General features: G+C 53.8%; 1 protein-coding gene across 1 annotated transcript in view; it reads right to left on the bottom strand.

Moving 5' to 3' along the window:
- nfkb2 (nuclear factor kappa B subunit 2) overlaps positions 1–14,091 on the bottom strand; it is a 110,783-nt gene that overhangs the window by 73,565 nt on the left and 23,127 nt on the right. The window contains exons 2-8 of the mRNA XM_033012415.1: positions 10,533–10,566; positions 9,782–9,848; positions 9,505–9,545; positions 7,554–7,652; positions 6,896–7,047; positions 2,861–2,994; positions 2,005–2,163 (exon numbers count right to left, since the gene is read on the bottom strand). Of these exons, the coding sequence (XP_032868306.1) occupies positions 2,005–2,163; positions 2,861–2,994; positions 6,896–7,047; positions 7,554–7,652; positions 9,505–9,545; positions 9,782–9,848; positions 10,533–10,565 (685 nt within the window). The 5' untranslated portion in view covers position 10,566. The remainder of the gene's footprint in view (positions 1–2,004; positions 2,164–2,860; positions 2,995–6,895; positions 7,048–7,553; positions 7,653–9,504; positions 9,546–9,781; positions 9,849–10,532; positions 10,567–14,091) is intronic.

Genomic DNA, 14,091 nt, shown 5'->3' with positions numbered 1-14,091 from the left:
GGTGGATGGAACAATCTGCCGGAGGTGGTAGTTGAGGCAGGTATTATCGCAATGTTTAAGAAACATTTGGACTGGTACATTGATAGGATAGGGTTAGAGGGATATGGGCTAAATGCGGGCAGGTGGGACTAGTGTAGATAGGATATGTTGGTCGGTGTGGGCAAGTTGGGCCAAAAGGCCTGTTTCCACACAGTGGGGGGAAACCGGAGCACCCGGAGAAACCCACGTGGCCACAGGGAGAACCTATACTTGGTGCCATGCAATTTGACTGCCACAGTATTCCATTTCAATGCAGACAGTGTCTTACAACGCAGGGAATTTCCAGCTCCACCCTGACCACCAAGTAGCCACTATTCTATTTCCGAAGATAGTCACAAAAAGCTGGAGTAACTCAGCGGGACAGGCAGCATCTCTGGAGAAAAGGAAGAGGTGACGTTTCGGGTCGAGACCCTTCTTCAGTCTGAGAGTCGGGGGAAATGGAAACGAGAGGTATGCAAGGTAAATGGAACAAATGAATGAAAGATATGCAAGAAGCAACGATGATAGCCCATCAATGATCTGGATGATGGTGTGGTAAATTGGATTAGTAAGTATGCAGATGATACTAAGATAGGTGGGGTTGTGGATAATGAAGTAGATTTTCAAAGCCTACAGAGAGATTTATGCCAGTTGGAAGAGTGGGCTGAAAGATGGCAGATGGAGTTTAATGCTGATAAGTGTGAGGTGCTACATCCTGGCAGGACAAATCAAAATAGGACGTACATGGTAAATGGTAGGGAATTGAAGAATGCAGGTGAACAGAGGGATCTGGGAATAACTGCACAGTTCGCTCAAAGTGGAATCTCATGTAGATAGGGTGGTAAAGAAAGCTTTTGGTGTGCTGGCCTTTATAAATCAGAGCATTGAGTATAGAAGTTGGGATGTAATGTTAAAATTGTACAAGGCATTGGTGAGGCCAATTCTGGAGTATGGTGTACAATTTAGGTCACCTGATTATAGGAAGGATGTCAACAAAATAGAGAGAGTACAGAGGAGATTTACTAGAATGTTGCCTGGATTTCAGCACCTAAGTTACAGAGAAAGGTAGAACAAGATAGGTCTATTCTTTGGAGTGCAGAAGGTGAAGGGGGGACTTGATAGAGGTCTTAAAAATGATGAGAGGGATAGACAGAGTTGACGTGGATAAGCTTTTTCCATTGAGAGTAGGGAAGATTCAAACAAGAGGACATGATTTGGGAATTAAGGGACAAAAGTTTAGGGGTAACGAGGGGGAACTTCTTTACTCAGAGAGTGGTGGCTGTGTGGAATGAAATTCCAGTGAAGGTGGTGGAGGCATGTTCGTTTTTATCATTTAAAAATAAATTGGATAGTTATATGGACGGGAAAGGAATGGAGGGTTATGGTCTGAGCGCAGGTGTATGGGACTAGGGGAGAATACGTGTTCCGCACGGACTAGAAGGGTCGAGATGGCCTGTTTCCGTGCTGTAATTGTTATATGGTTATATGGTTATATGATGGAGGTTAGGTGGAGCTCACAATGGTCCATTGTTGACTGTGGGGTAGGTGATAACGTTATACAGACAGCGAGTAGTTCCACCAGCCATCACTTGGTCTGTTGACCTGTCTGGCTACTTCTCAGATGTAGGAAGAACAATGTGCAAATGGATGTGCTGTTTCCACTGGTTTAGTTTCGTTTAGAGATACAGAGCGGAAGCAGGCCCTTTAGCCCACTGAGTCCGTGCTGACCAGCGATCCCCGTACATTAACACTGTCTGACACACTGGGGACAGTTTACAATCTTTTACAAAAGCCAATTAACCTACAAACCTGCACATCTTTGGAGTGTGGGAGGAAACCGGAGCACCCGGAGAAAACCCACGTGGTCACGGGGAGAACGTACAAACTCCGTACAGACAGCACCCATAGTCACGATTGAACCTGGGTCCCTGGCGCAGTGAGGCAGTAACTCTACCACTGTGCCACCGTGCCGCACTGGTGACTTACTGCTGTCGAAGATGGGGTCGGAGATGACAGGTGGGAGGGGCAGGGTGTACATGCCCTGGCTGTCGGGGAGGAAGGCTGTGAAGCGGAGCCTGACCACACTCAGGTCCATCTCCTTGGCCAACTGCTCAGACTCCTGCTTCAGGCTCTGCAGTTCCTGCCCTGTGGGTGAAGAGGAGAATCAGTGACCATCGACAGATGCAAACCCACCCTCACTGCCCGGTCCACACACACACACGCACACACACACCTTCACTGCCCCATCCACACCCACCCACCCTCACCGCCCGGTCCACACACCCACACACTCCCTCACTGCCCGGTACATACACGTATGTACACGTACAGACACACACACGTACGCACACAGACACACACACGTACGCACACGTACACACACACACTGTCCCATCCACACCCACACACCCACACACACCCACACACACACACCCACACACACCCACACACACACACCCACCCTCACTGCCCAATCCACACCTCGCCCGCCGACTAACATCAGGCTCGTCACTAAAACCTGCACTTGTAGCTATTACATCATTACATCTCCATCTTCACGCGCAAACTCTGAAGAGACAGAACCCATAGTTAGGATCGAACCTGGGTCTCTGGCGCTGTGCGGCAGCAAGTCTACCGCTGCGGCATCGAGCCGCCCAGGACCACTGTGCTGACGCACTCCTGTCTCACTGCAGATACACTCACCATGAACAGCAAACCCACAGGCAGGAAGCATGGACACAAGTCCGGTCAGTGCGGCTCTGGCCACTGGGCACTGGGCTTGGCAGTGGACAGGGTGGGCCGAAGGGCCTGTTTCCATGCTGGAACATCCCGGTGAACTCACCTGACAGCAGGGACTTGCTGAGAAAGTCCTGAGAGCTCAGAGGATTCTTCTGGTACAGCTCGTTAAATATCCGGTCCTGTAGAACCTCCGGAACATTCTTCTTTGTGACGTGGAGAATGCCCAGGTTAGTAAACCTGGTGACAGAGAACACACTGCTATAGTCCCTGGTACCACTGCCCAACTAACTATCCCCACACGTAGACACGCACGCACACGCACACGGACACGCACACACACGCACGCACACGGACACACAGTCGCACACACACACACACAGGCGCGCACACGCACACATGCGCGCGCGCACACACACACACAGGCGCGCACACGCACACATGCGCGCGCGCACACACACAATTGCGCACACACGCGCGCACACACTCACCCGGAGAGGCTAACTACCCCGACACACACACACGGCAGGGGGAGACCTGACCAACCCTCCCACACACACATGCACGCACCTGCATGCACCCACACATGCATGCACATGCATGCATACATGCATGCATACACACATGCACGCACACGCATGCACACACTCAGGAGTTTTGTTTATTTTAGAGATACAGCATGGAAACAGGCCCTTCAGCCCAGCGAGTCCATATCGACCAGTGATCACCCCGTACACTAACACTAGGGGCAATTTACAATCTTTACCAAAGCCAATTAACCTACAAACCTGTACGTCTTTGGAGTGTGGGACAAAACCCGAGCTCCCAGAGAAAACCCACGCAGGTCACAGGGAGAATGTATGAACTGCGTGCAGACAGCACCCATAGTCAATATGGAACCAGGATTGGTGGTGCTGTGAGGCAGCGACTGCGCCACAATGCCGCACAGCAATAAAGAATGCTTTATTGTTGAGAGCCAAAAGAGAGCACCGAGTAGGCTTCGCAGTAAGGAACAGCTGCTGAACACGGTGGTACCAGGCAGAGGCTTTTGAGAGAGAACATGGCACCTCATGTCCTGGAGACTCTGCAACAGAGAAGTGGAAAATTCTGCTGGATCCCATGCACCGCACAGCCTCGGCTAGCTTTGGGAAGAAGACCTCGAAGACACACGACTGGTTTGAGGACAAGTCGACCGAGATGACATCCATCATCGAAGCCAAGCGCGTTGCCCTAGCCGAGTACAAGCGGTCAGCTAACAAGAAGAACCTGCAGATCCTCAGGGCTGCCAGGAGCACGGTTCGGCGTTGCTCCAATGACTACTGCACACAGCTTAGTGAGAACATCTAGACGGCCGCCATAACAGGCAACATCAGGGGAATGTACGATGGCATTAGGACCAGTCCAGAGCAACACAGCCCCCCTCAAATCCTCCACTGGGGAAGTAATCACAGATGAATGCCGGCAGATGGTGAGATGGGTGGAACACTACTCCGACCTCTACTCGAGAGAAAACACTGTGTCCCCCTCAGCCCTTGATGCCATCGGGTGTCTGCCGACCATGGATGAGTTAGATGCACAACCGACGGGAGATGAGCTCAGCAAGGCCATTGACAGCCTGGCCTCAGGCAGGGCCCCAGGCAGCGACGGGATTCCCCCTGACCTGATCAAGCATTGCAAGACCACCTTAATCTCAACCCTACTATAGTTACCCAACCAGATGCAACTAAATTTAAAGTAGCTCTTTCTTCCCAATAACCCCTTTCTGGCTTAAGTCCTCCCTCCACCACCTCCAGTTTAAATTCCATTTGGAATATTTTGGAGGACCAAGAAACCAAGAACCAAGAACCTTACTGCTTCCGTTGTATGAAGTCCTCTGCTAGTGCTGGCAATGAGCTGTACCGCAGGACATGAGGGATGCCACCATCATTACCCTCTACAGAACAAGGGTGAGAGAAGCGACTGCAACAACTACAGAGGCATCTCCCTCCTCAACATCGTCGGCAAGGTCTTTGGTCGGGTCACCTTGATCCGCCTGCAGAAGCTGGCAGAACGTGTCTACCCAGAGTCACAGTGTGGTTTCCGAGCTGGAAGGTCAACAGTAGACATTGTCTTCTCCATTCGCCAGCTCCAGGAGAAGTGCAGAGAACAGCGGATGCCCCTGTATGTTGCTTTCATTGACCTCACCAAGGCGTTCGACCTCATCAGCAGAGATGGCCTATTTAAGGCTCTGCCAAAGATTGGCTGCCCACCAAAGAGCATGATAGAATTCTTCCACATCAACACGAAGGGGAGAGTGCAGTTCAATGGCAGCTTCTCCGGGCCCTTCAATATCTGCAATCTGCAGTGGCGTCAAACAAGGCTGCGACCTCACTCCCACACTCTTTGGGATTTGCTTCTCTCTGCTCCTGAAACATGCCTTCGGCACCGCAACAGAGGGGATCTACCTGCGTACTAGATCAGATGGCAGGCTCTTCAACCTCACCTGCCTCAGAGCAAAGACAAAAGTACGTGAAGCTCTCATCAGAGACATGTTTTTTGCCGATGACGCTGCAGTTGTGTCCCACACCCAGCAGCAACTACAGTCATTGATGGACCGCTTCTATCGGGCATGCAAGGACTTCGGGCTGACCATCAGCCTGAAGAAGATGAACGTCTTGGGGCCGGATACAGAGGCGCTGCTTGTCATCACCATCGACGACTACGAACATGATGTCATCCATCAGTTCACGTACCTCGGCTCCACCATCACCGACTACCTCTCCTTGGACACAGAGATTGATAAGAGGATCGGGAAGGCAGTTACAAGTCTCGCTCGCCTCCAACTCGAGTGTGGACCAACCCAAAGCTGACGGTGAAGACAAAGATAGCAGTCTACAACGCCTGTGTCATCAGCACGCTGCTATACGGCAGTGAGACATGGACTACATATGACAGGCAGGAGAGAAGACTCAACACCTTCCACCTGAGAAGCATCTGCCGTATCCTGGCAAGACAGAGTGTCCAATGCCGAGATCCAGTCTCGCGCTGGCCTTCCCAATATGTACTCTACTCAGGCAGCGCAGACTGCAGTGGCTGGTCCATGTCCACCGCATGGAGGATGGACCTATTCCAAAAGACATCCTCTATGGAGAGCTGACATCTGGGAGGAGAACCATCGGCCGCCCCCAGCTACGTTACAAGGATGTCTGCCAGAGAGATATGAAGAGGCGCGACATCGATGTGGAACCTTGCAGCTGACCGCACGAGGTGGAGAGGTACCCTGAACCAACATCTCAAAACGGGGAAGAGAAACTGTTGAACGCAGCGGCAGACAAGCTGGCACACAGAAAGGAGCGCAGCAACTTCAACAAACCAGAGACCACACACAAATGTGCGACAGAGACTGTCACTCTGGCATTGGTCTCTTCAGCCACAAGCGACACTGCTCTAGCCAACAACTAGGATGCATCACCCATGGTCAATCATGACCGAGGGGGGCCTACTACTATTGTACGCCAGTTTGAACAGACGATATTTATGTATGTGACAGCATGCAAAACACAGCTTCTCATTGTCCTGCTGACAATGGGTACATTTGAGAATAACAATCCTAAACCTGTCTGTCCAGGAAATGGCTGAGGCAGATACGACATGGCATCATGGTGTTGCACAGACATTGTGGGCCGAATGGCCTGTTTGTGTGCTGTAGTGTTCTCTGGTCTATCCCTTATCCCCACGGTTTCGTGGTGATTCCCACGTTGTGTGTCGGGGTGTACGTGCAGATTGCAGCCAGTTTTCCCACAACCATGACAACATATGGAAAACATTTCACTGGATAAAGTCTGGGTTTACTCTGACTTTGCAATGATAGAAGCACAAGACTGTGACTGTCAGTAGCACCCGGGCAGCTCAGAGCTGGGCTGGTGGCTGCAGGAGAGGTCTCAGCAAGGCAGTGGGGGAACGGTGCTGCAGTGCAGTAGTGCAGCGTGACGGGGCAGTGGTGCAGCAGGGGAGTGGTGCAGTAGTGCAGCGTGACAGGACAGGGCAGTGGTGCAGCAGGGGAGCGGTGTCGCGTGACAGGGGAGTGGTGCAGCGGTGGAGCAGGGGAGTGGGGCTGTAATGCAGAGGTGCAGCGCTGCAGCGGTGTGCATGGAAAACTCACTGTGCCATCATGTCCTTGGGCCCCACATGCACAATGCAGATCCCTTCGTCCGTGCACTGTTTCCCCACCAGGCTGTGGGCGTGGAGTCGCGGCGGCTCCTTGGCCGTCACCAGCTGCACGAGTACTTTGGCATTGCCCGTGTAGTTGTAGATCTGCAGAACGAGGTGGCAAACATCAGCACCAGCTCCCCCTCCCCCCACCCCAGCAGTCCCCCATCTATCTCTGACCCTCTCAGCCCCAGCTCTCCCTCCCCCCATCAGCCCGTCCCCATAGACCACCCTGCCCATTATTCCCCCCTCTAACCGTCAGTGCCCCCTCTTCCTCTTCCCCGGTGCCACCTCCCCCCCCTCCCTCTCCACCCCATCATTCCCCCGTCCCTTTCCGCACTCATTCCCCCTTCTCCTCCTGTCCTCCCCCCCCAGTCCATGCCCCTTCTCCCGTCAATTCCCCCTCTCCCCATCACCTCCCCTCCCCCATCCATGCCTCCACTCTTCCCGTCCCTCCACCTCCCCCTCTCCTGCCCCCCTCTGACATTCCCCCCTTCCCTCTCCTCTATTCCTCTCCCCCCCCCCCCCATCATTCCTCCCTCTCCCTCTCCCCCCCTCGTCCTCCCCTTCCCCCCTCGACCCCACCCACCCCCTCCATCCCCCGTACCCACCTTGACACTGGGGTAGGTTTTGCGGTTTTTCTCGCTGGACGCCCCGGGCAGCCCCCCGTGTGATGGACCCTCACACCCGTAGCGGAAACGGAAGCCACGCTGTGGGGGCACAGAAGACGTTAGATGACAAACAGTAACGGGCCCAGCACCAAACCCTGAGTCACACCATTAGTCACAGGCCTCCAGTCTGAGAAGCAACAAAATAGTTCCCATCAGTTTCCCTGTTGCCCTTCTTGAAAAGAGGTACAACATTTGCCACCCTCCAGTCTTCCTGCACCTCTCCTGTATTTAAAGACAACTCGTAAATTACAACCAGGGCTCCCACAATTTCCTCTCTCATTGCCCACAATGTCCTCAGATATATTTGATCAGGCCCTGGAGATTTGTCTACCTTGAAACACAACAGTACCTTCACTACTTCTTCAATGGTAACCCTGACTGCTCTCAAGACACTTCCAGTGACTGCTCCAAGTTCCTCTGTCCTACTGTCTTTCTCCTCGGTAAATACACAGGAGAAATATTAATTGAGGACTTTGCTCATCTCCTGTGGCTCCACACAGATGTGACCACATTGATTCCTGAGAGGTCCCACTCTCTCTCTCTCTAGTCTACTCCTTAGTTCCCGAAACTCCTCCTCCAAGGATGTACTTGATCCCAGCTGCCTATACCTGTCCAATGCATCCTTCTTGTTTTTGACTAATGTCTCAATTTCCCTCGTCAGTCAAGCCTCCTTACATTTGGCTGCTTTGCCCTTCACTCTAACTGGGACGTACACATCCTGAGCTATCTTCAGTACACGGTGGGCGGCGCGACTCTCGTCAGCAGCGGCCTCTGCAGTCCGTCTGCGTTTTTATTATTTTATGTCTATGTTTTTATGTAGTTTTTGTTATTTTTTGTTGGGGTATGTGTGTGGGGGGGTGGGGGTGGTGTGGGGGGGAGGGGGTAACTTTTAAATCTCTCCCTGCACGGGAAACCCAACCTTTTCTTTGTCGGGTCTCCGTTGTCGTTGGGGCTGCAACGAGGAGCGGCCTCCAACAGGAAGACCGAGGGCTCTGGTGCCGACTACTCACCTCACCGTCGCGGAGCTGGCCGAGTCCAGGGCGGGTGGAGCTGTGGCGGACACTGCTGCGGCCCGACCTCCGGAGATTCGGAGGCTGCAACTGCGGGTCTGGCGGACGGCAGCACCAGGAGCCCGCGGGTCCCCGGAGAGAGCCCGCTTTTCAGGGCTCCCACAACGGCGACTTCTCCCGCCCGAGTTGCGGGGTTGAAGAGCTCCTGGAGCGGGGCCTACATCACCGCCCCGCGCGGCTTGGAATGGCCGCGGGACTCTGCGAGCGCACGCCGGGGGCTCTAACATCAAGAATGTGTGCGACCTTGCATCACCCGGCGTGGCTTTAATGGCCGCGGGACAATTCGCCATCGCCCGCCGGGGGCTTTGACTCTGACATCGGGGGGGGAGAGTGCAGTGGAGAGATAAGTTTTTTTGGCCTTCCATCACAGTAATGTGATGGATGTTTATGTAAATAATGTTGTGTCTTGGGTCTATTTGTTTGTAATGTATGGCTGCAGAAACGTCATTTCGTTTGGACCTCAAGGGGTCCAAATGACAAATAAATTGTATCGTATCGTATTAAAAACCTCCAACTTGGCTGCTGTTCCGTTCCCCTCAAATAACCTGCTCCAGTCAACTTGAGCAAGACCTTCTCTCATACAATGTGCGGGGATCACTGGTCGGCGCAGACTTGGTGGGCTGAAGGGCCTGTTTCTGTGCTGCATCTCTAAACTAAACTGGCACAGAGCCGAATTCCACAACCCCCACCTTGCCCTCTCCCTGCCCATATTCAGCTGTGCCCTGTGTATGTGGCCACACAGCCCGTGGGTACAGCAGGGTGTGAGTGAGTGAATGCTGCCGACCCAGCTGTCCCTGTGCCAGGCTCTGAGTGGGACGTACCTGCTTCGGCTGTTCACAGATGTCGATAAACGGACCTCCGGCTGTGGGAGCGAGGCAAGTGCTAGTCAATGTATCGTCCCAAAGACATCGCCACATCTCCCCGGGGCTCAGTCCCCCCCTCTTCCTACCCACCCCCCCCCACCCTGCCCACCCCCACCCTGCCCGCCCACACCCCCACCCCCACCCTGCCCACCCACACCCCCACCCAGCCCACCCTCACCATTCACCAGACCCCCCACCCCAGGCCACCCCGCCCGTCCCTGCTCATTGCCGTTACCTGACATGAGGGCAGCCTCGGCATTGGTCAACATGTTCAGATCCAGCTGCCCAAAGTCACCATCCGCCTGGGTGAAGCACACAGGGGTCAGGGGTCACAGCTAGGCCCAGGGTTAAGGGTTAGGGGTCACGTTCAGTTGTGGTCGGGCGGCATAGGCAAGGTGGGGTTAGGGGTCACAGTCACAGCCTGGGTCGAGGGTCATGGCCTGGGGTCACGGCCTGGGGTTGGGGTCACGGTCGGGGGTCACGGGCGATCAGGGTCACGGCTGGGGGCCGGGGTCACGACCAGGGTTGGGGTCACGGGCGATCAGGGTCATGACCAGGGTTGGGGTCATGGTTGGGGGTCGGGGTCACGGTCGGGGGTTGGGGTCACGTCCGGGGTTGGGGTCGGGGTCACGGCCGGGGTCACGGCCAGGGGTCGGTGTCACGGCCAGGGGTCGGGGTCACGGCCAGGGGTCGGGGTCACGGCCAGGGGTCGGGGTCACGGCCAGGGGTCGGGGACACGGCCAGGGGTCGGGGTCACGGCCAGGGGTCGGGGTCACGGCCAGGGGTCGGGGTCACGGCCAGGGGTCGGGGTCACGGCCAGGGGTCGGGGTCACGGCCAGGGGTCGGGGTCACGGCCAGGGGTCGGGGTCACGGCCAGGGGTCGGGGTCACGGCCAGGGGTCGGGGTCACGGCCAGGGGTGGGGTCAAAGATCATGGTCAGAGTCATGAGGAAAAGCGCGATGCTCTCCAACACCGGCCATACTCACGTCCTGTGTCCCCAGGCTGTAGGCATCATCCATCCTGAAAGAAACAAGATCCCATCAGTTTCTGACTGCCCAGCGACAGCGAGACAGACTCACCAACCACGGCCTCACCGGGTGCAGCAGCACCCCACACGGAGCTCCTGGTGACCCTGGCATCTGTGGGGCCATCACCCCCCTCCCCCACCCACTGCGGTTCCCCACCTCATCCCCACCTCCCCCTCACCTCATCCTCATCCCCACCTCCCCTCACCCGCACCTCCCCTCACCTCATCCCCACCCCCTCCCCTCATCCCCACCCCCTCCCCTCACCTCATCCCCACCCCCTCACCTCATCCCCACCTCAACCCCACCTCACCTCACCTCATCCCCACCACCCCCTCACCTCATCCCCACCCCCTCACCTCATCCCCACCTCATCCCCATCTCCCCCTCACACTCATAACCCTACCTCCCTCCACCCTCGCACTTCACTCTCTCTCCCTCACTGAGGGTGGTCTCACAGCTCGTGTCCCCTGTACCAGGATGCCCTGGTTTGTGGGCAGACTTGTGCTCCACATACCCACTCCCTCTACCGTCATTCATTGTCCTTGTATATAAAGTCTTTCTTGCTACAAGATACACATTTAATTTCACAGCCAACAATTGGTAGCCATGTGGCTAATGAAAACAAAACAGTTTTAGCTTTTAATGGCAAATTTGATTGATTGAAAGACACGGCGTGGAAACAGTCCCTTCGGCCCATCGAGCCCACGCTGACACTGTTCCCACTGGTTCTATCTAACACCACTTTCCCATCCACTCCCTGCACACTGGAGAAATGTACAGAGGGCCAATGAACCTACAAACCTGTACGTCTTTGGGATGTGGGACGAAACCAGAGTGCTTGTGGAAAACCCACGCGGTCACAGGGAGAACGTGCAAACTCCACATAGACACGTGATCAGAACTGAGCCTGGCGATGTGAGGTAGCAATGCCACCTGCTGCTCTGCCCTTTCCAGCCCTTTTGCCGATGTATGTGTTAGTTGAACATTTCAGAGACCATGACTCTCAGACTCATCTGAATTGATGCCTCTTGTGCAGCAAAATGGAACAGTATCAATAAATCAATAATCAGTCTGAAAAAGGGTCGCTTCGCCTAACACCTCCGCACAGTTCACATTAACCAACCTGATCTCCCGGTGGCTCAGCACCTCAACTCCCCCTCCCATTCCGAATCTGACCTTTCTGTCCTGGGCCTCCTCCATGGCCAGAATCCCACCACAAATTGGAGCAGCAGCACCTCATATTTTGCTTGGGTAGTTTACACCCCAGCGGTATGAACATTGACTTCTCCAATTTCAGGTAGTCCTTGCTTTCTCCCTCTTTCCCCTCCCCTTCCCAGCTCTCCAACAGCCCACTGTCTCCACCTCTTCCTTTCTTCTTCCCGCCCCCCCATCCCCACATCAGTCTGAAGAAGGGTCTCGACCCGAAACGTCACCTACTCCTTCGATCCATAGATGCTGCCTCACCCACTGTTTCTCCAGCATTTTTGTCTAGTCTCGACCTGACACATCATCCATTCCTATCCATAGATGCTGCCTGTCCTGCTGAGTTACTCCAGCATTTTGTATCTTTCTTCAGTTCAAACCAGCGTCTGCATTTCCTTCTGACACAGTATCAATAAATATCTACTCTTCCCCAACCTCTTCCTGTAGCTCAGATCCTCGAGTCCAGGCAACATCCTTGTGTATCTTCCCTGCATCCTTTCATAAGATCATAAGGAATAGTAGAATTAGGCCATTCGGCCCATCAAGTCTACTCCACCATTCAATCATGGCTGATTTATCTCTCCCTCCTAATCCCATTCTCCTGCCTCTCCCCATAACCTCTGACACCTGTACTAATCAAGAATCTATCTGTCTCTGCCTTAAAAATATCCATTGACTCTGCCTCGACAGCCTTCTGTGGCAACAAATTCCACAGATTCACCACCCTCTGACTAAAGCAATTTCACCTCATCTCCTTCCAAAAAGAACGTCCTTTTATTCTGTGGCTGTGACCTCTAGTCCTAGATTCTCCCACGAGTGGCAACATCTTCTCCACATCCACTCTATCCAAGCCTTTCACCATTCTGTAGGTTTCAATGATGTCCCACCCTCATTCCCCTAAACTCCAGAGAGTACAGGCCCAATGCTGACAAACACTCATCATATAACCATATAACAATTACAGCACGGAAACAGGCCATCTAGACCCTTCTAGTCCGTGCCGAACACTTACTCTCACTTAGTCCCATCTACCTGCACTCAGACCATAACCCTCCATTCCTTTCCCGTCCATATACCTATCCAATTTATTTTTAAATGATAAAAACAAACCTGCCTCCACCACTTCCACTGGAAGCTCATTCCACACAGCTACCACTCTCTGAGTAAAGAAGCTCCACCTCATGTTGCCCCTAAACATTTGTCCCTTAATTCTCAAATCATGTCATCTTCCCTACTCTCAATGGAAAAAGCTTATCCACGTCAACTCTGTCTATCCCTCTCATCATTTTAAAGACCTCTATCAAGTCCCCCCTTAACCTTCTGCGCTCCAAAGAATAAAGACCTATCTTGTTCAACCTTTCTCTGTAACTTAGTTGCTGAAACCCAGACAACATTCTAGTAAATCTCCTCTGTACTCTCTCTATTTTGTTGACATCTTTCCTACAATTTGGCGACCAGAATAATCATAATAATAATCACAGGTTAACCTACTCATTCCTGGCATTTCCCAGGGGTGACATTCACTCAGCTCAACGACATGTTTAGCCACTTTCCAGTTTACAGCGAGTCCCTGAAGGAGAGTTTGCTCAGCACTTTCTAGGGGTGCGGGGGTGGGGGAGAGTACTGCAAGCGTGAGTTATTGCTGGCGTCAGGAGGGATAATTTGTGTCATCACTCTTCTTGGAACAGCCCTGGGTTCACAATGACAGAGCGGCAGAAACTTCCCACCAACGCGGCTCTCAGTGGCGTGGGCGGCTGCACCAGACACAGGCCCTGTCACAGTCACAGTCCCAGTCGCAGTCGCAGTCCCAGTCGCAGTCACAGTCACAGTCACAGTCACAGTCAGTCCCAGTCAGTCCCAGTCCCAGCGGGTGGGGAAATGGAGTGGGATGTTATGGGATCGATTGGGTCGTTATTCCCTTTATCATGTATCTGTACACAGAGGACGGATCGATTGTAATCATGTATTGTCTTTCCGCTGACTGGATAGCATGCAACAAAAGCTTTTCACTGTACCTCGGTACACGGGACAATAAACTAAACTGAAGCCGGGATGAGGAGAGGGAGAAAGAGGCTCTGTACAGAGGGGGGGAGGGGGGGGGGAGGGGCTCAGAGGGGCGTGGACGGGAGCTATGTACAGGGGGAGGGGGGGGTTGAGGGGAAGTGGTGGGGGGGGGGGGCACAGCAGGGGACAGGGTGAGGGAGGAGAAGCTGTATACTGTGGGGGGGGGGAGTGGGGAGCTGTGTATAGTGGGGGGGGGGGGTAGGGGGAGGGTAGCTGCTCTGTACTGGGGGGATGGGGCACCCATGCTGGA

The sequence above is a fragment of the Amblyraja radiata genome, chromosome 37, assembly GCF_010909765.2.
Source record: "Amblyraja radiata isolate CabotCenter1 chromosome 37, sAmbRad1.1.pri, whole genome shotgun sequence".
Taxonomy (NCBI): Eukaryota; Metazoa; Chordata; class Chondrichthyes; order Rajiformes; family Rajidae; genus Amblyraja; species Amblyraja radiata.
Note: the sequence above shows the minus strand (reverse complement) of the source record. Positions and strands in the feature narration are given on the sequence as shown.